Genomic DNA, 24,350 nt, shown 5'->3' with positions numbered 1-24,350 from the left:
ACACGACTAAATGACTAAACAACAACAACAAGTGTTACAATATCTCAGATGGGCAACCCATCTGAGATATCTAGCCATGTCATTGCCCCAGTCCAGAGATCTGCTTGTTCAGGAGACGGTACTGGACTTTGTGAGACACTGGGAGTTTTTCCTATCTTTTCAAGAGAAAAGGACAAATTATGCATGCACATATGTCATGTGATATCTTGTAAAATCAGTGATTTGCTGTTGAATATGTGACCTGCCTGGGGTGTTTGATCTAGTGTGACTTAGCACCCATGTAATACCACACGATACTGCAATCATCAACTCTGCACTCCATGGCGAATTCTGTCTTCTTTCTCCTTTGCTTTACATTATTGGGAAGCTCTTGCACTATTGTCCACAAAAAGAGGAGCTATGGGAGTCCCTTACTAGATAACTTGAGACACATATTGACCAATTGCCTTGTGTCACTCTCTTCTGTGAAGTGCTTGGCCATATGCATCTGCTGGGATTGTGCTGATGGGAAGGCTACAGCACAGCTCATATATTTTTGCCTAAGCCTCAAGGATTCATCACGGGTGGCCTATATGTGACATAAAATCCTCAACCCAGCTCGGTCGCTCATACAATTCGGTTAAAGGCGAAATGCTTGTCAGCACCAGATATTTACAACAGGTCAGTGCATCTGTTTTGTACATCCAACCTGCTAGGGCCACACCGCATCCCATGCCTGCAGCCTGCATCTGCTTACTGTCACTCAAAGTAGCTCGGAAGAGAGACCATTTCTCCCTGCTTTGTCTTCCTCTCCTCTCAGAAAAGAGGTCTAGATAGAAATCTTGATTCAATGTGGAGACCAAATAGTTCATGAAGAAGCGTTTGTGTGAAGGTCTTTGCTGTGAAGTATTATTATTATTATTATTATTATTATTATTATTTACATATATATGTGTGTGTGCTGTTGTTTTTTCATTTATTGTTGTCTCCTTTAAACCATGAGCAGCAAGCAAACAAACCTTGGTTACTGCTTGTGGGTCAAAACTTGGGTTTAGACATATATCAGGACAAGCCGAACTCCGACTGGTTTCCTGGTGCCGAAGCAGGACTGGAAGTGGAACGGAGCAATAACGTATCATTAGCATGCACCAGCATGCAGGACGTTCACATTAAACCACAGATTTTTAACAATGGTTTAGTCTGATGTGCAAACCAGGCCAAGATGACTTAGTGCTGAATAGGCATGCATAAGATTGCACTATTGGGGAGTGTAATTGCAGCCATTCCTGATAAAGGGACACACTTATCAGGAAGCAAACTTCCATTGAACAGAGTGGAACTTATTTCTGTGTAAGGAAGCATAGGTCTGTGCTGTTAGTCACTTAATAAATGATTAGTAACCTGAGCCTACACATGCTTACTCCAAAGAAAGCCACACTATGTTCAACAGAACGTGATCCTCATTAAGCATGTTTAGGATTAGGGAGTAAGTCCAAATGGATGCAGCAGGACTTGATTCTGCATAAAAAAATGCTTCAACTTGTGCTGTAAGTGAAGCAGTCATTTTATTATACTTAAATAAAAGGGAGATATAGTACTTTTGTTTTCTACCTGTGGACACAATGGCATTTGAAATAATTTCAACCTGTACACCATGCCCGTTGTAAACATTTATCTATTTATTATGCATTTAAATGTGCACAGCACATACACCACAATATTAAACAACACCTGTATAAAACTACAGACAGATCTGGTAAATGGTGAAAGCTTGTACCATGTAACATTGATATCAAAGTTTTACAACATTATCTGAACACTACAATATAAACTACCTCTGAGTACACCAAGGGTGAGGCTGTCAGCTGAGCACTGAAAGGAAGTCAAAAGGGACACTGAAAGAGAACTGTCTACACCCAATGGGTTTAGGAAAAGCCAATGCTTCCAGTTGCTTTGACTTTGGAAACAGAAATACTTGAGCTTCCAGATAGTAGTCATGATGGTTACAAATGCAAATACCCACATGTGAGAGGAAAAGAGGAGAAGAGCGAGAGAGAGAGGAAGGAAGGATACAGAAATACCTCAGACTGCACAGAAACACTTTAGCATCCCATGATGCCAAGAGCTTATTTCACTTAGGATAAAATAAACAGAAGCAAGATGGTTTGGAGGACGGGAGAATCTGTGGTCTTCCAGGTTTTGTCAGACTCCTTTCAGCCCCAGCCGGCATGGAAAATGGCCAGAGATGATGGAAAGTGTGGTCCAACAACATCAAGAGAGCCACAGGTTTCCCATCCTATGTTTAAAGAAACCCTGGTCCAGCTATATTCTGATCGCACTGATGGAATACTCTCATTGGCTCTGTTCAGAATCAGCTGATTTTGTCCCAGCTTTCTCAAATAATGCTTGGACAAGCCCCTTTGGTTATTTCCAAGTTATCCCCGGGGGGAAATAGGAAATGGGAAACCAATCTTTTGCTTCCAAACACAGTAGGGCTGACTTACCACATTTCTGGAGCAAAGTAACACACACTTAATGCAAGAGCATTAAGTCCAAAACATAAAATTGCCTGTTGCCACTTTTGTTACCCCCTCCCTTTTCTCAAGGGTAAGGTTGTTTTGAGAGGAACCGGAGAGGGTAAATGGTTTTGAGAGAGAACTGGCTAGCAATGGGGATGGGGCAACCCCACGTTGTGCCAGACCCAACTTTGGAGGGGACTGGCCTCACCTTATAATCGAGGTGTGTGTATTTCAGACCAGGGAAGTTCATCTTCCATACTCCCCAAATTCTGAATTAGCTTCCAACAATACCTATGAGTAGCTTTATTCTTCAAGATCATCCATTAATTACAGTATCTATGCAAGTCATTCATAAGCACAATATGGTTCATGTATGTGTAACTCTAGTAATATACAGGAATGTAAAAAAAAAGAAAAGAAAATGAAATGAAATGAAAGATGAATTTCTGCAACCTTGGTATTTTGATGATACACACATGACTCCAGGACATAAGGTGGTGTTGTTGTTTTTAATGTAGCACCATGATTGTAGCTAGGATTTTATGGGTGGGGTGGGGGAGAACCTCAGTTTGCTAAGCAATTTTATTGATGGGGGGGCAGCTGCCCCTCTTGGCTACGCCCATGGCACCAGTTGCAGTTTACTGTTACGTGCACAGGCATGAGCTTATATGAGCCCCAGGCTTGAAGGCTCCCAGCTCTGCTTTCTGTGGCTATCAGCAGAACAGGAGGAGCTTTCACTTTCACTTTTAAACTAAGCAGAATGCCCTGCAGTGTTTGAACTTGGTTAGCTTACTACAAGTAGTCAGCAAGTCAAGTTTATCAGACATGGTTTGATACTGACCAGCATTTAAACAAACTGGGTCGAAAGCTGCCTTATCTTCTCCTGCCAAGAAGGTCTATCTAGCTTAGGATGCCTACTCTGAATGGCAACAGCTCTCCAGAGTTTCAGACAGGAGCTGTTTCCAGCTCTGTGTGGAAATGTCAGGGACTGAAACTGGAACCTTATGCATGCAAAGCAAATGTCTGAATGTTAAACTACAGCACTTCCCCACAAATTTCACCATGTTTGGGTAACAAAACTTGGTTACCTTAAAGACAACACCTGGGCTCTGGCTGCCACCACCCTCCCTCCCAGCAGATTTTGAAAGTTACAAAAGAAACGGGAAGATAGTAACCTCCCCTGCCCCAAACACAAATGTCTCAAACTAAAAAATCCCCCCACATCCCCCCAATATGGCCACACCTGATTTTGCCACCTGAAAGGGGGACAATGGCTCAAGCTCAGCCATTTTGATCCACCCTTGAGACTTGGTGGGCCAGGATCATCGCTTGCTTTGCATACAGAAGGTTCCAGGTTCAATCAATTTCCAGTTACAAGGATTGAATAGCAGCTGATGGGATAGACCTCCACCTGAAGCCCTAGCAAGCTACTGACAGCCACAAGGAGACAATACTAGGCTGGATGGACAAATGGTTCGATTTGATATAAGTTGGCTTCCTATATCCCTGCCATAAAGAGGAGGGCGGAACAAGGCAGACTGAATACCAGGCGACTCAAGGTTTGTTAGGCTATAGATTAAAGACATTTGCATATATACTCAAAAGAAACCCCACTGAAGTCAATGGGAATAGTTTCCAGATTGTGGTCTAAAGCAGCCCTATCTAGACAAAGTGATTGAGGGCACCAGCTCGCCCACTCCCATCATAAATCTCTGTGGCAGCAAGGCTGCCTGCAGTAACAGCAGCATAATACTGTATTTGTGATATTGCTCTTCTGCAGCAACTAGAATTATGCCTCATCATAACCCTCGATTTGCTGGGGCTGCAGATCTCAAATCAGAACCGTGTGAGCTATTGCTAAGGCTTCCTAACTGTTGTTTTCCAAGAACTTTGTATATTGCTTTCAAAGTTTCACTTCTATTTAAAAAAGACATCCAATCAGCTCAAAACTTAGTAGAAGTTTTAGACTTTCCTTTTCTCCGCCTCTCCATCCCCCTGCCACCATTCTTAAACCTGCCTGCTCATTCTTTGCTTTAAAGACATGGTTTACATTCACAAAATATATAAAGAAAAATATAGGGTTACTGGATGGCCATATAGTGCTGCAGCCTGACAGCTGTCTGCAAATATTTTCACCATGATTATCCTTACTAAAAGTAAATCACTGGGTAAAGATAGCACAAACGTGACAAGGCTCAAATTGGATGCAACCAGCACTATCTGGAATACTTCTGGCTACATAGGGAGGGGGGGATTTTGGATGCCCCTTCCCACAGGGGAATTACAACACTGAATGAACAGGGAGGGGGGTATGAGAGAGAGAAATGTATGCACCTTCCATGCAGACTGTGTTAGGAAACTGGCTTCAAGAATGAGTGAGGTAGACATGAATCAGTTATGTCAGGGAATGAAATCCTAAGGCTGCAACCCATAAGCCATTTACATCACAGTAGGTCAACTGCATATGTAACAAACAGGCAGAGCAATCCTATAGTCCATTGATGCTGTGGGAGCACTGATGCTGGAGCAATGTGCCATCTCCTTTACTCCATCATGCCTGGGGCAAGAGAGGGGGGGTAGTTTTCTCTCTCTCTCCATTTCATCCTCAGTATGGGATTTTCCTTATGCCCACTCTACAGCTGGTGCAAAGCTGCCCTGTCATTGGAGGCAGTTTGGCTCTACATCTGTTCTGCCCCACCCATTTCCCTTCCCACATCTTGATGCACCTGCAAAACAGATATGCCAGCGTTGAGTTGTGCCAGCGTATTCATGTATTTGCACCAGATTAGTCCAGGAGCAAAGACATAATCCAGATCCTGCTAGTGTAGCAAGGCTTCCACCATATCCCAGAGCCCTTCAGCTGCCATATCCTGACTGTACTCTAAGCAGATTTTGGCCTCCCCAGAAGTGATCCTGGCTTCTGAAAGCAGCCATCCACGGGCAAGACTTTCTCACAAAATTACTGAGGTCCAGGATAATCAGCTATTGCTATGCCAGAAAGTAGGAGAGCTGTATCTCAAGCTGCTAGCAGTGCCGGTGATCACTGGAATGACTCATCTCCAAAGCGTACCACTAACAGGCCCTTTCTCAGCGAGGGACTGCCCTCATGCATCTCTGGCGATCACTCAGATGATGACTTTGCAGCAAGCACAGCTACCAACCAGAGCATCAAAGCCAGTTTCTGTTACAGCAGTGTGCTCTAAGGTAACTTAGACATACTGTAGTGGGTTATGGATTGCAGCCTTAAAGGCAGCAGCACATTTTCTCCTTCTAAATATTGCATTAAAAACAATACATCAATAAGGAAGTAGAGGAACAATACACCAATACATCAGTAAGGATGTAGAGAAACTTCAGTCATCTGGCCATATCAGAGAAAGAGAAAGAGAGAGAGAGAGAGAGAGAGAGAGAGAGAGAGAGAGAGAGAGAGATCTTTTTTGATGACATGCTCTTCAGACATTGCCAGAATTACACATTTGGCAGGGAAGAGGAATAGAGTTATCACATTTAAATTAAATGTTACTAATTAATTGTGGCCTACTGGTTTCACACAGTGTGAACCTTGATGGAGGGAGGAAAGTGAGCACACAGTAACTGATGGGTCAAAAGGTTTGCTTTTGTCCAGTTTTTTGTTTTTGTTTTTAAAGTTAAAATAGAATAATATTCCTGGAAATTGATTCTACATGTTTAAGAGTTGTCTGCTAAGGGCACAGTTCACCAAGCACTGCTGCTGAGCAGCCTCCATGTTAGTTCAAAAGAGTCATTCTCCCATATTACTTGGTGAATTGCGTCTCAGGGGCTCCGGAGAGATTGACTGCAGGGAAGTTCAGAGTTCAGCAGCAGCAGATCTAAAAACAGCTTGTCAGGGTGGTACTTCAACACTGCACTTTCTGCACCAGAAGTAAACTGATACCATTTCAATGAAACAGCAATGCTGCACAAAAGGAGGTCAGACATTGTGCATTGCTTGCAACAAGCTGGCATCAGAACAAGAGGGAGGTTTTGCCCACTCATTCTTCAAAGACTAAAGACCTTACCTGGCAGTTATCATTGGTTTCTTTAAAAAAACAAAACAAAACAAAAAAAATCATGTTCACTAGCCAACACTGTACAACACAGAGAACAGTGCAAAACATTGTAAATATAGGAATCGGATTTCACGTTTTAAAAAACAACAACACATAATAGCAGCACACCTGTGATAACTTACCCAAAACAAAGTAAAATAAGCCACAATGCAAAAGAGTCCTCTGTCGTTGCATTGTGCAATGAATAGCTTAAGTCGGAGGATTTTGTTTTATGCTTTTTTTTTGTCTTTTTTTTTTAAAAGGAATTTCTTTTTTAAAAATCAGAACTATAAATAACTTTCTGGCAATATATACAGAATTAAATAATTTAAATATCTTACATCTACTCTTGCATAAAACTCTTCAAAGAAAAGTGCACCATAGGTTTCCCCTCCTCCGCCTCTCGGGTCTCTCGCCTCCTCCCCACTTCCCTGAGGTGAAGTCTGAAGGGACAAGCGCTCAGATCCTAGGAAGAAAATGTGTCACTGTCATGGTGGGAGAGACTTTGTTGCCTTTCTTTGTTCGTCCATTTTTGCTCAGGGCTATGTACATCCCGGGGTAGATCTGGGATTCGTAGGCGTTGTAGTTGTTGGGCAGCAAAATCTCTTTGAATTTGCACTCATCATTGAAATGATTCTGAAATGAGAATTTGGGGGGAGAGGGAGGGAGGGAGGGAGAGAGGGAGAGAGAACGATGGAAGTTTTCTGTTAGGGATCAGAAGTCAGAGATTTCTGCTGAAAAACAAAGCGGTCTACAAAATTAAATAAATATGCTATTATATTTCTCTTAGCACATCTGTATACCACTTTTCAAGAATAATATATTTCTCAAAGTATTCGACGGGAGAATTTAGAGGTTGCCAACTTTTTTTGGGGGGGGGAGGACTCTTGTGCCTTCTCATAGCTGCACAGCAGACAGAAAGTTAACTTCACACAAGTGGTATTTGATGCTCCATTTTGCGTTCATTAATATTTCCTGTGAGCCACAGAGACCACAAGCTTTTTTTTACAGAACAGGGACTTAGATGTAGAAAAGATTTGTTTGTTTTGTAGAACAGGTGCAGGGACGATACACCTCAGCAGCTGACTTTTCTCTAGTTTTCCTTTCAAGTGTATCATACTGTACAACTGAGGCTTCAAATTGCCCTTTTGAGACAGAGACCATGATTTATTTATTTTTAAAAAAACCACAGGCTTTGAATCACGCTTGGAGGGCTGCTCAAAAATTTCACCCCATCACCATTTTTAAACATTACATGATAGGGGCACTGTGGTTTCTGCATTTTTCTGAAGTTTGAAATACAATTCTTGGGTCAAAAAAAAAAAAAACCCCAAGTACCAATATGCAAATGAAATGTGTATTTTAGGTTGTAATACAGAAAATATGTATTTTTCAAATGAAATATGTACAAAAAATTGTAGATACTGAGGGGGAAATACTTTTAACAATGCAGTTTTTTAAAGGAGTTTTAAAAACATATGCAGATTGGCAAGGAAATTGGACAGAACAGATTTATGAATGAACACAAATAATCCATGCCTAGATTAGGAGCACTTCCACATGGAGATTTTATTGACGTGTCTTGGACACATTCAATCAGGCTCAGTCCTCTGAGATCCACAAGCCACTCATGAGCAGCCTGCCCTAATAGTATATTCACCCACATGATAGATAAGAGAAAACGGGATAAGAGTGGGTACCTAAATCCATGCAAAGGGATGGCAAATGCTCTAGGTCTGCTGTGGATTCCCTTCTGAACGCTGCCTGCCAGTGGTGGGTGTGGTCATAGGCAAAAGTGGATGGAGCAACATTAGGCTACATTGCAACCACACAAAAACCAGAGGATTTCGCATGCATGCATACACGCCCCCTCTCCATCACATTATCACAGTTTAAGGGACCATTCCAGCCAGAAAAAGTACTAAGGGAGAACACAGAGCAGGGGAAGTGAGGGGTGTGGCCTGGGAGAGACGCACAGTCCACAATCCATGCCTGTCAAATCTGTATTTCTGAGATCTTTTGTGCCGATTAAAAAGAATGCAGACGTGAAGCTGTATGGCTTCCCATTCTTTGTAACTCTGTAGCCCCAGCACCCATCCTTCTGAAATGTTATATCTTACTTTCCTGGTGGCACTGCTATGATAAATGCCATTTTCATACTAATCTTATGGCCTACAAAACCACAGGGAGGGAAACAGGCTTGCTCCTCTCTCTCCCCCTTAAAAAACCAACAATTTTTACATGCACCTAGCACATGCACCCCAGACCTGCTTGCCTGTAATTTGGCAGGTTTCTTATATGAGAGCACTGAATAACATACATTACTTTTACGCAAATTGCATAGGTAAAATAAAAGGGGATCCACCCCCCCAGTTCTCCTACCCCACTGTAAGGTGCAACCAGGCAGAGGGCCTTCTTGGTAGTGGCTCCCACCCTATGGAATGCCCTCCCATCAGATGTCAAGGAAATAAACAACTATCCAACTTTTAGAAGACATCTGAAGGCAGCCTTGTTTAGGGAGGTTTTTCATGTTTGAAGTTTTATTCTGTTTTTAAGGTTCTGTTGGAAGCCGCCCAGAGTGGCTGGGGGTAGAAATAATAAATTATTATAAAATTATTATAACCTTGCCTGCAGATTTTACCCAATTCTGCCAACAAATATAGAGAAGATATATGGACAGTTCCATTAAAAACAAAAAGTAAAGGTGTCCAGAACAACAACAACAAAACAATCCTCTAGACCTATTTTTCTGCAAGGCCTTATTCATATAAAAGATACACGGTGCATGAAACTTTCACCCAATTTTGTCAAAAGGTAAAGGCTACAGCCATTTTTTTAAATCCCCTTAATGGGAGAGGCCTGACACTTCATTTTTTCTCTCAATAGGAATTCAAATTCAGACCCAAGTCAAATGGAGCAGCCTTCAAAGCTTTTGAGATCAAATTGGGCAATTTTCCAATATGCCAAACTGTAGGTTGTACTGAATCTTTTGTTTGGTGCACAGCCCAGCGTCTCACTTCACACTGGTTTTTTGAAATGGTTAGAAGCAGCAAAATAAAAATCTACATTGTCTCCAAACTTTTCAATTTCTTATCGGTGGCACTCCAGGCCTAGGAGATCCATTTCTGGACTCTTGGCCTTAACAAAGCACTAGTATAGGTAATACAGTGTTGGCAGAAGCTGGCCACCCCGATGCCTACTGCAATGTATACCTTCTCCCTCCCCCTGGAAATGCTTCTTACATATCTGCTCACACAAACCACCACCACTGGGACTCAGCACCTGGATATCTTCAGGTGCCTGCATTCCTACCTGTATGCTTCACACGGGTTTACAAAATGAATCATCTGTGCTTGGTGAACAAACACAGCATCAAGTCCGCCTGCAGTTAAGGATACTGGCATGGTCTTTCAGCTGCTAGTACATAATGCTTTCCAGTAGCATGTCTCCATCCAGCAACACAGTACAAACTGCAAATAGCCTCTGCTATCTTCTGACCCACATTGGGGGTAGATCTCAGTATCCACCTCAGAAATCCACTGCAATAATGATTCCAGGGATATCTACCCCAACAGTGATTCCACCACGGAATCTGCTCTCTGACTGTTTGGCCAGTCAGACCTCCAGCCTCATCTCAGCAATCTATGGGTCAAAGTCAACTAAGATTTACTCTGAGTGATGTATTGAAATTATGAAACATGATTAAGTTAGGTCTACTAATTTAAATGGGTCTACTCTGAGTAGTGCATAGCTGAATGCTACACACAAACACACACACACTAAACTAAATGAATTGGCTGTTTGAAGCATGTGGGTGCATGCACTCAACTGCAGGGAAAAGTCTCCTCTTACACTTGCAACTGTAAACCCTCTAGGATCTGTACATGCATGGAAAATCCTCAGGCAGCTGCCTTAAAAATGAAGTGGGAGGGAGACATCTTTCCATTACATTAAGGATGTTTCGAAGAAGGGAGATTGGACTCGAAGGGAGATTTTTATCAGGGGAGCTATGCACTCTAGTACTAGAGAGGGGGAATTCTCAGCCCCGGAGGAGTAAGCTAAAAGGGTTGTATAAAGAGGCAAGGGTGGGAGAGGGGCAGGGAGACTTTTGCTTATGTTCCCAGCATTCTTCCTAAATAAAGCTGCTTTGTGGCTTGCTGAAATAGGGCGTTTCAAAGTTACAAAATGGCATAGGGATAGAGTTGTGGGGCTCATCTCCATACAAATCGCAGGCAAAATCTGATAGGTGCCCCAATGATACCTGCACAACCACATTCCACAGTGCAATCTTTATTGTATCGATGCACTATCTCGGGTAGGGAGTGAAAGAGAATGGTGTTTTCCCAGGTTAAAAAACATATATGGAATAGCCAGCGCTGGGGGGGAGGGGGGAGGGGGAAAACACCCATGTATCTCCATCATAGAATGCTGATCACCATCCAAGGGTCAAAGTCAGAACTGTTGGTTTATTAGAAACAGATTTTCTGAAACTGATGGGAATCCGCCAAGCAAATTGCAAAGAGTTGTTGAAGTTCAGAACAGCACACTGATGAGGAAAATGGCTAAATCTAATGGGAAGATATAGTAAAACGGGAAGCTAGACAGAGTTACTGACAGGTACACAATTCTAAGCCTTGTCCATTGTTTGGTTTTGTCCCATCTCCTGGGAAATCAAAATCCCTGGTCACTGGAACACAGACCTTCTGAGCCTTCAACTTAAGTTCACTACTTCTCCCTTCTACTTTGCTAATCTTGAGCTGATCTTGACTTTTGCAAATGTTGCAAATAGCAACATCACAGCTAGAGGATACATTACAAGCCCAAGGCTTTGGCTTTTTCTCAGAGACACTGCAAGAAAAGATCTTGCACTATTCCTGCATCTTCTCTGCATGTAGACTTTTATACTACAACCCAAAGACTACATATGCCATCGCTCAATACGCTACGTAAATGTAAGTGTGGCATCTCAAGGCCCTTGTGGACCCCAGTAATCCGCAAACTACTTTCTCCAACTGGAACTAAGGTGTTGTGGACTGTGGTTTGGACATTTTATACTCAAATGTTCTTATATGGCATGTAGTAGCACAAGGACGTGGTGATCATGGCCACTAGTTTAGACTGCTTTTGAAGGAGAATGAGACATTCATGAAAGACCAGGCTATCAATAGTCACAAGCCATGATGGCTAGGAGGAATTTCTGGAATCAGTAACCCACTGAATCCCAGCTGCTGGGGAGCAACAGTGGAAAGGGGTTCCTGCCTTTGAGCCCTGGTAGAAGGAATAGAAAGGCCTTTGAGCTGCCGCTGCTGCAGAGCTGCTCTAAGGGCTTTTTCTGAGATGTAGAGCAAAGAATGCAGCTTTTGCTCAAACACACAAAATGTTATAATACTGCAGAAGGGAAAAGATAATTGGTGACAAATCTCTATAGACGCAGAAAACAAAAGGAAGCGTCACACTCAATTATATCTCCCAAAGTGAGAAGAAGTCCAAGGTTAAAGACTTTTGCAATGAAAGCCTTGAGCCTTTTGCATCCATAGCTCTTTAGGACAAGTCAATGCAAAAGTGATCCCGTTGCGGAATCATTGGACTGAAAGCCCTGCTCACACGAGCTTAGACAAACAGCGAGGCCACAAGAGAAGGACAGCTGGAAATGACCATAAACAAGACTTGCATTATTTTTAGTAACCAAGTGGGCCTCAAGAAATGAAATGCCTTTGGCTATTTGTTCTCAAGATTGTGTATGGTTTGTTTGTGTGTTTTTTATAGAACTTTTTTTTTTTGTAAAAATGCAGATACAAACAACTAAATCCTTCTCCAGAAGATCAGATGAATATTTGTGTATCTTAAGTCTGAATATCATTTACTGATTTGCTTTGTCCCTTTTTCAAACAATGGCCAATAAACAAATGGTGCAATTGCTCATCAGATTGTGGCACAATGTGTTTTCCCCACTTTAGATAACTCCAATACATGTTCTTTTTAAATTAAAATTGGAAACCAAACTTCACCTTACAAGGGACTGAATCTGTGCTGGAAATAGGTCTGAATTTATATTTTCAAAATATAGGAAGCAGCACTTCTTGCTTCTTAGTTTCAGCAGCTCCTTGTGCAAGATGAAAGCTCTTTTGAACTTTGCCGGGACTTAGCTAATTAATGGTGCTTGGTGCTTCCAGACTGGGATTGCTTCCAGACTACAACTAGATCATTCAGATCCAATTGGTCTCTGTGTGTGTTTGGTTAGCTTCAACACATTTCCATTTTTCCACTCATAGATCTTCATTGCTATTCCACTGCTTGCCATCCAAATTAGTGAGTTTATGCATTATTGCATTATTGCATAATGTCCATAGCAATATATCCATAGCCATCTTCAATACTGGGCATGCACACAGGTATTTCTGTACCTGTGAATATGCACCAAAAATTGCCACTTAGTGCACAAGAGCAAATGTTGCCTGACTTAGTTATCATGTGTCATGATAGACAAATTGAAGGCTTGTGCTGTCAAGGGATGGTGGTAGAATATCCGTTTCCCATTGTTTGTTTGCTTACTTGCTTGAATAATGTTGACTGCTCAAGCATTCCGAAGAATTATTATTAATATCATTACAATCAATATGATTATCATTATAGCATGATGTATGTGCTACGTTACCAGCTGCAAGGTAATGTCTTGGATGGAGATCTTGAGAGAGCAGCTCTTCCTAACTAGAATGTTCAAATGTGAAATCAGCATCCAGCAATTGCTGGCATGGTCCTATCCTTTGGGCCACTGAAAACAAAATGGCTTCCTCAATGAGGAAGAAATGGAAGTAAGAACGTAGCATTAGAGGCCACAGACATGTGACAATGTACCTGTCAGAGGGGAAATGCACGCATAAACTTCCATACCACCAGTAACCACACACACACACACACACACACACACAGAGAGAGAGAGAGAGAGAGAGAGAGAGAGAGTTGTTTTTCCATGTTGGATTTTCTGAAGTAAGGAGGATTGCAGATTAAAATGCCAGCAATTTGAAGATGACAATGTTCAGCAGACCCTGCAAATACCGGTGTGGGTGAGCAGCGCCAATTCCACAACCAACTTCGACCTGGGAGCTCCTTGAGACTATCTAAAGCAGGATGGGGAGCCTGTGGCCCTCCTGATGTTGTTGAATTCCAACTCCCATCAGCTTTGACCATTTGCCATGCTGACTGGGGCTGATGGGAGTTCAGAGTCCAACCCAGAGTCCAAGTTCCCCATCCCAAAATCTTCTGGCACTCCATCTTAAGACTAGTAAAAGTGGCAGGCTTTGGGACTCCAACATCATATCCAGCTCTTTCTCCCATGTTTCCTTCCCTGAGCCTATTTTACCTAACACCCAGGTTGAAGAAAAACTCCGGAGAACTCAAAAGCTTGCTCACTATTTTGTGATGTTTTGGATGCTTTAAATCAAGTAGCTTTGGGGAGCTTGTGGCTCTCCACGGAACTGGTGTCCAATGACATGTTGCTGCCCTACACAGGCTTTCTCAGAGGGCAGGTAATTCTACTGGACCTCTGCATCAGAATGACTGGTGCAGTCACACTCAATGCAGTCTCCAGCAGAGGCTAATTGAAAAGGGGGAAGGCCAGAGCATCAGATGGTGTCGAGACACAGCAAGCACAGCTCCCTCTCTTTACCGCTACTTTGTCCCTGTGGCAGACCCTGCACTGCTCCGAGGTAAGCGTACTCTATATCGGGTTGCATCCTTATTTTATTTTATTTAAATATATTTGTGCAATAGCACCACACAAATGTGTCCCTGGAACACAGTTTGGAATTTATTTTTTATCGCCTCGTTAAAACAAATATGTGTAAATCCTTATATTATCAGATGGAAGCTTTTTGTATTGCCCTTTAATTTGCCAAACAAGATAACCAGGTGCTGTATTTTTTTTATTTTTTGCACATTAAGCTTGCACATTAAGATTCCAGTGGCAAGGGAGGTACCCAATCACTTATAGTTCTCTACCATAGACCACACTGAAGATAACTGAACAACTGCCACTGGGACTTGCTCAGTAACCTAACCTGACTATTAAAATATGCATTGGTTCAAATATTTCTATGCTGATTTTCCTGCAGTTTAAAGTGTTATTCATCAAATAAAAGGGTGTGTGTGGAATTATTGTTTGATATTCGATGTTTGTATTGCTTAGAGCAGAACCACTAAAATCAATAGACTACTCTGCTCTGAGCATTATTTAGTTGGGTATCTCTCACTGGTTTCCATGTTAATATATTTTGAGAGGGTCAAGGCTCAGGAGCACTCCATTTTACATCAAAACAACACATCAACACTTTAAAAGGGGGGTTAAAGACACATAGTTGAGCACGTTCAAGACTACTTACAGCTCCATAGAGTTTGCCTTTACTGTTCATGGCTACAAAGAGTCCACTTTTAACACCAAAGAGGCTCACCACTCCTCTTTCCACAGGAGAGATTTCAAGCAAACCTGTAAGAAGGGGAAAAATGCATAGGGAGCCAGCTAAGAGATATATCTGAGTGTAAGCCATTGCTGTTCTCTTAAATCACAAATACCAGCAACTGAGAATAACATTTCATATATCTGATGAAATAGACCATAGTCCATGAAAGCTTATGCCATCATAAATATATTAGTCTTTAGGATGCCACCAGTCTCTGTTGTTTTTGCGCCAAAAGACTAACATAGATGTCCCTCTGGAAAAGGATAAGAGGATGCTATACTGATTTAGCAGCAATGATACAATTCTGAATCCATTTTCTGATGTCATCAATGGGGCTACTCAGAAGTAAGTGTTTGGGAATAGTCCACTTCTAAGCACATCCTATGTATTGTGAACAGATGACTTTGTTCAGCAATCTCCAAGGTGCTCAGCTTCAGAGCAATTCCTTCGATCTCTTTGGGATACTCTAGAATTAACGAGTTGTGATCCAAAGGCTTGGTTTCTTTAAAGCAATCTAATGCGTAGATATAGGCTTGCTCTATATGTTACTGCCACTTTGTTGAAAATACTTTCAGTCGCCCCACTTGGTGGTGACTCTCATGTGCTAAGCTGTATAGAGCAAGGTTGATGCAATTTTCTCCTATGGTTGTGTGTGTGGTGGAACATGCGAATGTACAACTTGGTGTCTGTCAGTGTGTGATAATGGAGGTTGGAGGGATATCCTACTGTTAATAATTCTATGTCTACTGTATATACCCTTCTAAAATATGTTGTGGAAGGGGGGATTATTGTGTTGTTTTTGTTTTTGTTTTTATTATGTATTTTCTGTTTTTTTATATTGTGGTTTCATGTTGTGAACGCCCTAAGATCTACAGATATAGGACTGTATAAAGGTAAAGGGACCCCTGACCATTAGGTCCATTCGTGACCGACTCTGGGGTTGCAGTGCTCATCTCGCTTTATTGGCCAAGGGAGCTGCTGTACAGCTTCTGGGTCATGTGGCCAGCATGACTAAGCCGCTTCTGGCGAACCAGAGCAGTGCACGGAAACGCCGTTTACTTTCCCACTGGAGTGGTACCTATTTATCTACTTGCACTTTGACGTACTTTCAAACTGCTAGGTTGGCAGGAGCAGGGACCGAGCAATGGGAGCTCACCCCTTCACAGGGATTCAAACCGCTGACCTTCTGATCGGCAAGTCCTAAGCTCTGTGGTTTAACCCACAACGCCTCCTGTGTCCCATCTAAGACTGTCTACAAATTTAATAAATAATAATAAATAATAATAATATATCCAGTGCTTTTTCTAGAAAAATGGTGCTGGCATTCACCATGAAGTTGTTACAGTAAGTACCAAACTTTTAATATATCCATTAAAAAAGTGCTGGTACTACAAACTGTTGAGTACCCCTCAGAAAAAAGCACTGCCTATATCTAATCTATCTATCTATTTACTGATCAATCTTCTAATAAGAAGAAGAAATTGCTTTTCTCACTGAGCGAGCCAAAGTAACTTACATTAAAATTACTGGAAAAGTTGTGGTGATGCAAGCAAAGGACCGTTACATGATAGAGGCTCAGCTCCTAGAAGCTGGCAGCATCTAGCAAGGATGCAGGCTAATGACACAATAATACTGGACAATAGAAATCACGCTCTGGGTGCCAAGCTTCATTTTGCAGCCTTGAACACACACACGCTTATCAAGGCACTATGCTTCAGCAGAGTAGGGTGAATCTCTACTCAGGGGCACAATTTAGTCTTCCTCTCCCCATATACATCTACTCCTGCATGCACCATGCATTATTATTTCCCCCATGATTGATCGCCCAGATATCTGAAAAGGAACGAACTGTGTTGACATGGTCAAACTACCCCTTCTGGTTGGCCACACTGAATGACTTTCCATGTGCTAAACATTGCACATGGACTGGTTTGAAGTGGTTCTCTGTGGCAGTTGTCATGTGTGTAGATTGACCCTGATGAGGTTTGCTGCCTAATAATCAGTCTACATTGGCAACTCTATGCATGCAGGCTCAGAAGTCAGTCCCATTGAGATGAATGGATTTTCTCCCAGGTAAGTGTGTATAGGAGTCCTGCGCAATTCCATTCCTTAAGTGAACAGAACTCCTTTAAACTCCTTCCATTCATTAAGTGACAGGAGAGCACCACAAAAGCACCCGGATACGGTTAAAGAGTTTGTGTGTATGTGTGTGTGCATGTTTTAATGGTTGGCAGTGATCCCCCACATCGTCCAGGTTAAAATAAGTAACAATATGTTTCAGGACATGTGAAGCATTTGTCATGCTGCTGTCTCTAACCCTTCCTCCCCAGTCCTATTGTTTCAGTTGGACCGTAGTTAGAATTAGAGCCACAGGGCCATGAGGTTAAGTCACTAACAGATGCTTTTCCTAGTGGACTGCCCTAACTTCTTGGCAGAGCTTCTGTGGGATCTGGAATCCCAAATTAACTATTTGCAACCCTCCTGCAAAAGGAGGGGGGTGCTATTTGAGCAGTGTCTCACTGCAAACCAGGAGGCTTCCCGCTGGGACAGTGAAAAACACCTGATTCCTTTTGATCAGCAGTAGTATTTCTAGGAGCCCATGCAACAATTGCTTCGAGACAGTTTATTCTGTTCACAGTGGGAGTGACGCAACTTTTTATTTCTGTGTAACCAGTTCCTGAACTCAGAGCTGGGGACGAGCAAAGTGGTTTATTTTCTGGGACCGAACTCCATTTGAAATACCTAATGCAACCAAGCTTACAAACCCAGAATTTAAGAATGCTGGTTGTTGTTTTTTTACATTTTAGATTGCCGTCCTCCCGTATCCCACTCTAGAGCAAGAGTAACTCAGCCAGCCACAGAATATATAGCTGCCTAAATGATAGAGAAGTCATCCCCAACCTGTTGCCCCCCCCCCCGCCCTCAAACTCTGTGCTGGCTGGGGCTGATGGCAGTTGTAACCCAAAACATCTGAATGGCATCGGGCTGTTATACAGAAGATAAAATGAATAGTTCCCAAGCTGGCACTTTGCATTAGGTATTTTAAACACTTTCCCTATGCATTCATGAGGACTAATGGCTTTAAAAATGGAATAATTTGATCATACTCTTCTGCCATATATGACTATTTCCCCCCCCCCTTCAAAATTGAGTATGGAGGTAGAAATGACTAACAGATCCCATTAAGAGACTCTTCACACACTGCAATTTCCCTTGGACCAAACACACAAAATGCCCAAGGAATAAACTTATTTATAAGGGAAACAGCATGAAAATGGCAAATCAACAGGGGCGATCATCTTCACATGCATGCGTTTTGCTGCATATGCGCAATGCGATGAAGCAACACACAGTAAAATCGCCACACCTGACATATTTCTCCCCCGTCTGCAGAAGTGTTTTCTAACCATAGAAACCTGACAAAACGCCCTTTAGTTCCACCAGTTTAACGGAGGCATCTCCGAAGTTGCTGGCTTCCGAATCTGTTTGCTTTTGCTTTTGGGGAGGCTGAGTCAATACTATTGGTCTAAGGGACTTGATCACCTGGGTAGCATCGAAAGCAGCGCAGGCCCGCTTTGCTGAGACCCTGCGCTCTTTCTCTTCCTTTTCCTTGCATTGCTTGACTAAGCACCTTTGCTCGGGCGATTCTAGGTAGAATTACAGAACTGTCGAGCTGGTGGAGAAGACCCCAAGGGTTCTCTAGTCTAGTCCACCTCCCTGCATGCAAGAAAATGCGCTCCAGACCAGACCGGAACATAAGGGACTGATGACATCAGATGATCATTATTCCCACACCCTCCAGCGGGTCCCAGGAGAAAACTGCCGGGTGAGCTCCGAAGTGGTAAGATTTAACCCTGTCGTTAAAGGAACGTCAAAACTCCCCAGAAGGCAATTGTGGAATGGGCTGGCGGGGCTTTGCAAAGCGACCAGATCCCACGCCCGTGGAGAGTGCCACAGTCCCTGGCCAGGTGGGCACAGGTGGCGACTTACTGTGCCGGTTTTCGTTGTGGATCCCGTTGATCCTGCCGTCTGGCAGCACCTGGATGTGGAAACCAATGCCGACGTTGCAATAGAGACGCCTGAGCCTCTTGATGCCCAGCAGATAGTCGCCGTCGCGGTTGGGCTCCCTCCTTTCCCCGGGGATCCTGGCCATGGAGCGCGAGAAGAGCGTCTCCCAGCGCCACTCCAGGGTGTCGTTGTGCTGGGGCTGCTGGTGGGGCTGGGCGAAAGCGGGCATGCAGCGCCCGGCCAGCCAAGGCGACAGCAGTCCCAGGAGCAAGACTGGCAAGCAGGCCGAAGAGGGGCCAGTCATTCCGAGCAACATGGGCAGCACACGTGGTGCCGAGCAGGGAGGCGATCGCTCTAAAAATATACCCTCTCCGCGCGCCGAGAGAGAGAGAGAGAGAGAGAGAGAGAGAGAGAGAGAGAGAGAGAGGAGAGCTTCCCACTTCGGACTGGAGAGATCACAGGAGGAAAGCGGGGGGGGGGGAGAGAGAGAGAGAGAGAGAGGGTGCCAAAGAGAGAGCCCAGGCAGCTCAGTCCCCCAAGGAACTGGAGACACTCTGGTCAGGTTGCACGGGAGAGCAAGCCACGTTGGGAAGGGGCTGGGCGAAGACCCGGGGAGGGGGCGCCCGGCAGAAGCGTCGTGGTGGAGAGAGAGAGAGGTGGGGGCGTTGGGGAGATCGACTCAGCCCCAGCTCCTTCTGAACTTGATCTCCGTCCCAGAGGGCTCCTGTCGAGTGGGGATCTTCTGGTCCGGCTGCTCAGCCATCAGCCCCTTGACCCCCCTCAAGCCACGGCATTTATAGATCCATGTGCCTCGCTTGCACCTATTACATCACCACCGAGTGCTGGAGGCAGCAGCTGAGTTGAGCGGAACGCGAAGTGATCACCCCGAGATGATCATCACCCGCCACTTCCAAGCGGAGCTGGGCAGAGGAAGAAGGGCAGAGAGTATTTAAAAAAAAAGAAAAAGTCCACTTTTAATAAAAAGAGTGGATTCCACACACACCCCTTGAAAGAAGAGTTAACAGGGCACTTTCCGCCGCGGTTCCCTTTTCTGGTTGCCAAGCGCGCGCCAAGCGCGCCCGAGTCCCCAAAGGCGCAGAAGAATGCCCAAGACGCCTGCCTCCGTCTCCCTTCCAACAATGTCATACTTTGTGGAAGTCTGTGGAATTTAAGCTTCGGCTGTTTCCAAGTAACATTGCTTTAGAGTGTGCAAAAAAACACACAACAACCACCAAGAAAACAAAACAAAACTCTCCATGAAAGGCCAAAACAGTTGTTGCAAGAAAGGAGAGGTTGGAAGCACTGAGAAAACCGAACTTGAGAAAAGTTAGTAAGGGAAACTCTGCGCACAAAAGAGAAGGTATTAAAGGGCTCAGTGGAGACAAAACGAGAATCTGAACGGGACCTTTTAAACTGGGGGAAACCGAGAGCGGGGAACGGGGCGGGAGGAAGGCCAGACTTTGGGTTAAACTTGCACTCTAAGGACCCAAAAATGCGCTCTAGCAGCTTGGAAGAGCAAGGAGGCAAATTCTCGAGCGATCACCCGGATACATTGGAATGGTATCTTAAAGATACTTTTGGTATCTGGTCGTTTTAGGTTACACAGACGCTTCTTCAAGTGTCAGGCTGACAGCCCAATGGAGGAGCTGTTCTCTGGTTACATATATGCTCCTTGGAGTCATTTTTCTGCCTATATGTATATATAGAATATAGATATATATGCTATTCTGGCAGCACCAGCCCAAAGACGTTTTCCTTGGAAGGGGGTCCCTGTTAATTTCAGAGGGTTTTTACTTCCAAGGAAGGACGCTCAAGACGCTGAGAAGAAGAGGAACGTATATTTGGAGAAACTATTCTTTTAGTACTATATTTCCATTTACGCGCTTCTAAATTCTAAGATCTGCCAAAACCGGAGCTCGAGCATATTCGAAAAATGACGCAATAACACCATCAGCATCATTGCCGGAGGAAGCTCCTTTGGTTTCTGGTGGGCAAGCCGGACTGTTTTAATTCTGGAGTGACTTGTTAATAAATATATATATATTGTGTAACCTTGATCGTGGCGTTATTGGAGGCCGGATTTTGTATACTCCCGTGCGATCATACATTGAGTAGTGATTAAGAGTTTGGACTAGACTGCATTTCCTGTGTTGTGGTCCTATTATATTATGATTTTAATAAATGAACAAATACACGAGCCTTCCCCCTCTGTAGAAGTTACCGCCCTGGACTTTCTGAAGCAAGACAAGGGTTGGAGAGGTAAATGATTCAGTAGATGTACAGCTAAGAGAGTGAGCTGTGGACCGCACCAGTGCGCATCCCAGCCTCAGCCTTGAACAGGTGAGGTGGCTTGGATGCGAGCCGCGTGGACGTCAGAATGCCGGCCTACCTTACAGGGCTGTTGTAAGTGCCAAGTGCGCGAACATTCTAACCTCCACAAATTATTTCGCGCGTCGTCTACACGGTCAATGGGATTTCATTCTAAAGGGCATTAACGTCCCACTGGAAACAAGAGGCGTATGAGCTCTTTCTTTCATGTTCACCTGGAGGGAGGAGGTGTTTAGGTTTCAAGGGATGGCTTCAACGCAGCTTACCTAGAGCAATTCTAGGCGTGTATACGTCCCCCCCCCCCCAATGCCCTCAATGAGGCTCAGGCTGCAATCCTGAGGCCACCTTTACCTGGCCTGCGAGTAAGCCCAGCTGAACTCAGAGGAGCCTCCTTGGTCGTGCATTTTCGTGAGTACAGTACATAAAACGAGCACAGTGTCCATGGGCATAGCCAGGACTGGGGGGCAGAACTGACGTGATTGGTCAGTTAGTTGAATATTTCTATTGTTTTACTTGATGGCGGAGAGCAGCTGCCCCCCTGCCCCCCCCTTGGCTACGCCCGTGCCAGTGGCCCATCTAGCCCCCCAGATGCCCGTGGGAAGCCCGTAAGCAGGAGCTGGGTTCAAGAAGTGTCTCCCCTCTGGTGATTCCCCCGCAACTGGCATTCAGAGGCGTGCCACCTTCGACGAGCAAATTCAGAGGAATTCAATTTTTTATTTGTCTGCCTCAACACCATTCAAGCAAACTGTTGCAATGCAATAATAATAATAATCGATCGTTTTATACTAATTATTAAGCAATGGGTATTTTTGCTCCCAGGGTGGTTCGGGAGGGAGCCCAGACTCGTCCTTCAGAAGCAACAGGTGGGAGAGTCAGAAGTGTTCTCTGCAATTCTGAATGAATGAACGAACGAATGAATGGACAGCAGACGACAGGCCGCTGCGCTGCGTGGTGTGAGTGAGTGAGTCAGGCCTTTCTCGCTTCCCGCAGGCTTTCCTCCCTTTCACGCCAGCGAGGTTCCCCGCTGGTCCAGCACAGATGCGAGAGGAGAAAGCGAATTGCCCAGAGCCAGATGACAGCTCACCTAGGTGCGAAAATCGCCGACCTTCGCTAAATCCCAGCACAAAGCGACCCGCCTCCCACCCCTAGCTCAGCCTGACCGCTATGAGGCTCAGCCTCAGATTTACGTTGTTTTTCTTCATCATTCAGGACCGGTGATTACGTAATACTCTCCAAAATATGCCCATACCCAAAATTACTGGAGTTAAAAAATTTAACTCCCAATATAAAAAATAATCTCCCAATGCAGATTATTTCTGTTTCTGCTATGAATTTTGTTGGTATTCTTTATATAGGTTTTTTAAAAGCCGTTTTGTGTACACCGCTTAGACATTCCAAATATTACGCAGTCTATAAATACCTGAAATGAATATACAAATAATGTCCATGCACAAAATGGTGCACATATATTTAAAATATATCAATATATTTCTGTTGCTGTGATGAATTTTATTTGTTCTTATTCTTTGTATGGTTTTTTAAAAAAGAAAAAAAATATGTCTGCTGTTTTGAAATTCTAAATATTAAGAGGTAAACATGGTTTGGTTCTCCTTCATTCCCCTTTAACTCCCCGTTTAAAGTGGTGCCCATGTAACCAGCTGTGTTAAGTGGGGATCCATTAGCATAAGAATGGACCATGGCCACTAACATGGACTGCTGTTTCTAAAGAGCCAGTGTGGTCTAGTGGTTAGAGCATCAGACTAGGACCTGGGTAGACCAGGGTTCCAATCCCCACTTGACCATGAAGTTGACTGGGTCATCTTGGGCCAGTTGCTGCCTCTCAGCCTAACCTGTTGTGGGGGTTAAATAAAGAAGCAGAGAGCCATGTGTGCCACTTTGAGCTCCTTGGAGAAAAAGGTGGGATACAAATGCAGTGTGTGTGTGTGTGAGAGAGAGAGAGAGAGAGAGAGAATACACACAGAGATATATATATGAATATGACAACAGGTCTGTCAGTGGTTTTATTGGCCCTGAGGTTAATGCCATCTCCATATGTGGAGAGGCACCCAGTCCTTGGGATGAGCAAAAGGAGATGGCTGTGGTTATTGTTTCCTGCCCTTGTGACTTTCAAGGGCAGACTGGCTTTGGTCAAAGCCTTTGAGTGAGCCCTGGTTGAAAATAAGTCTTGGTCAGAGCTAAAGGGCTAGGGTTTGGGTGGATGTGGGGTTTGGGTCCATGTGGAGTTGAGCATGCATTTTTATGATGTGCAGAACCCTGATCAAATCCTTCATAATGTGAATTCATAATATGAATTAGCTTTGGGAAAGGCAAATTTAAAAGGGGCTTCAGCACGTTACAGAATTTTGTGAGTACATATTTGTATACTGCTAGTACTGATAGTGTCCTTGTAAAACAGGGAAACTATAAAATTGCAGCTCCCCATTATATGAACATACTATCCTGTGTGTTACACCTTTGTGGTGTAACAGAGTGTTTGACTATGACCTGGGAGACCACTCAGCCATAAAGCTCACTGGGTGACATTGGACTAGTCACTATCTCTCAATCTAATCTACATCATCATCATCATCATCATCATTTTATAATTTGGGGGGCTCACAGCATACTGTATATCAGAACATAATAAAACATCAAACATTTAAAACTTCCCGATACAGGACTGCCTTCAGATGTCTTGTAAAGTCAGATAGTTGCTTATTTCCTTGACATCTGAAGGGAGGGCATTCCACAGGGTGGGTGCCACCACCGAGAAAGCCCTCTGCCTGGTTCCCTGTAACATCTCTTTTGCAGTGAGGGAACCAGAAAAAGAGCCTTGGAGGAGGACCTCAGTGTCTGGGTTGAACGATGGGGGTGGAGACGCTCCTTCAGGTATACTGGGCCGAGGCCATTTAGGGCTTTAAAGGTCAGCACCAACACTTTGAATTGTGTTTGGAAATGCACTGGGAGCCAATGTAGGTCTTTCAAGACCGGTG

At 43.9% G+C, this 24,350-nt stretch overlaps 1 protein-coding gene across 1 annotated transcript; it reads right to left on the bottom strand.

The window, feature by feature from the left end:
- Positions 1–1,670: 1,670 nt before the first annotated feature.
- Positions 1,671–20,094, bottom strand: FGF4 (fibroblast growth factor 4). Its single transcript, XM_081882742.1, has 3 exons — positions 19,012–20,094; positions 14,944–15,047; positions 1,671–7,201 (listed from the first exon to the last, which is right to left on the bottom strand). Exons 1-3 carry the CDS (start codon positions 19,343–19,345, stop codon positions 7,025–7,027), a joined length of 615 nt encoding a protein of 204 aa, XP_081738868.1. The 5' UTR covers positions 19,346–20,094; the 3' UTR covers positions 1,671–7,024.
- Between the last annotated feature and the right edge of the window lie 4,256 nt (positions 20,095–24,350).

The sequence above is a fragment of the Podarcis melisellensis genome, assembly GCF_964234715.1.
Source record: "Podarcis melisellensis genome assembly, chromosome: 1".
Lineage (NCBI taxonomy): Eukaryota > Metazoa > Chordata > Lepidosauria > Squamata > Lacertidae > Podarcis > Podarcis melisellensis.
Note: the sequence above shows the minus strand (reverse complement) of the source record. Positions and strands in the feature narration are given on the sequence as shown.

Bases quoted from the DNA above. Each gene is read 5' to 3' on its own strand.
- FGF4 (XM_081882742.1), bottom strand. From the start codon at position 19,345: ATGTTGCTCGGAATGACTGGCCCCTCTTCGGCCTGCTTGCCAGTCTTG. The intron at 15,048-19,011 runs GTAAGTCGCCAC...CCCTTCTTACAG, and splicing joins CCACAACGAAAACCGGCACA to GTTTGCTTGAAATCTCTCCT. The intron at 7,202-14,943 runs GTAAGTAGTCTT...TTCTCATTTCAG, and splicing joins AAGGCAAACTCTATGGAGCT to AATCATTTCAATGATGAGTG.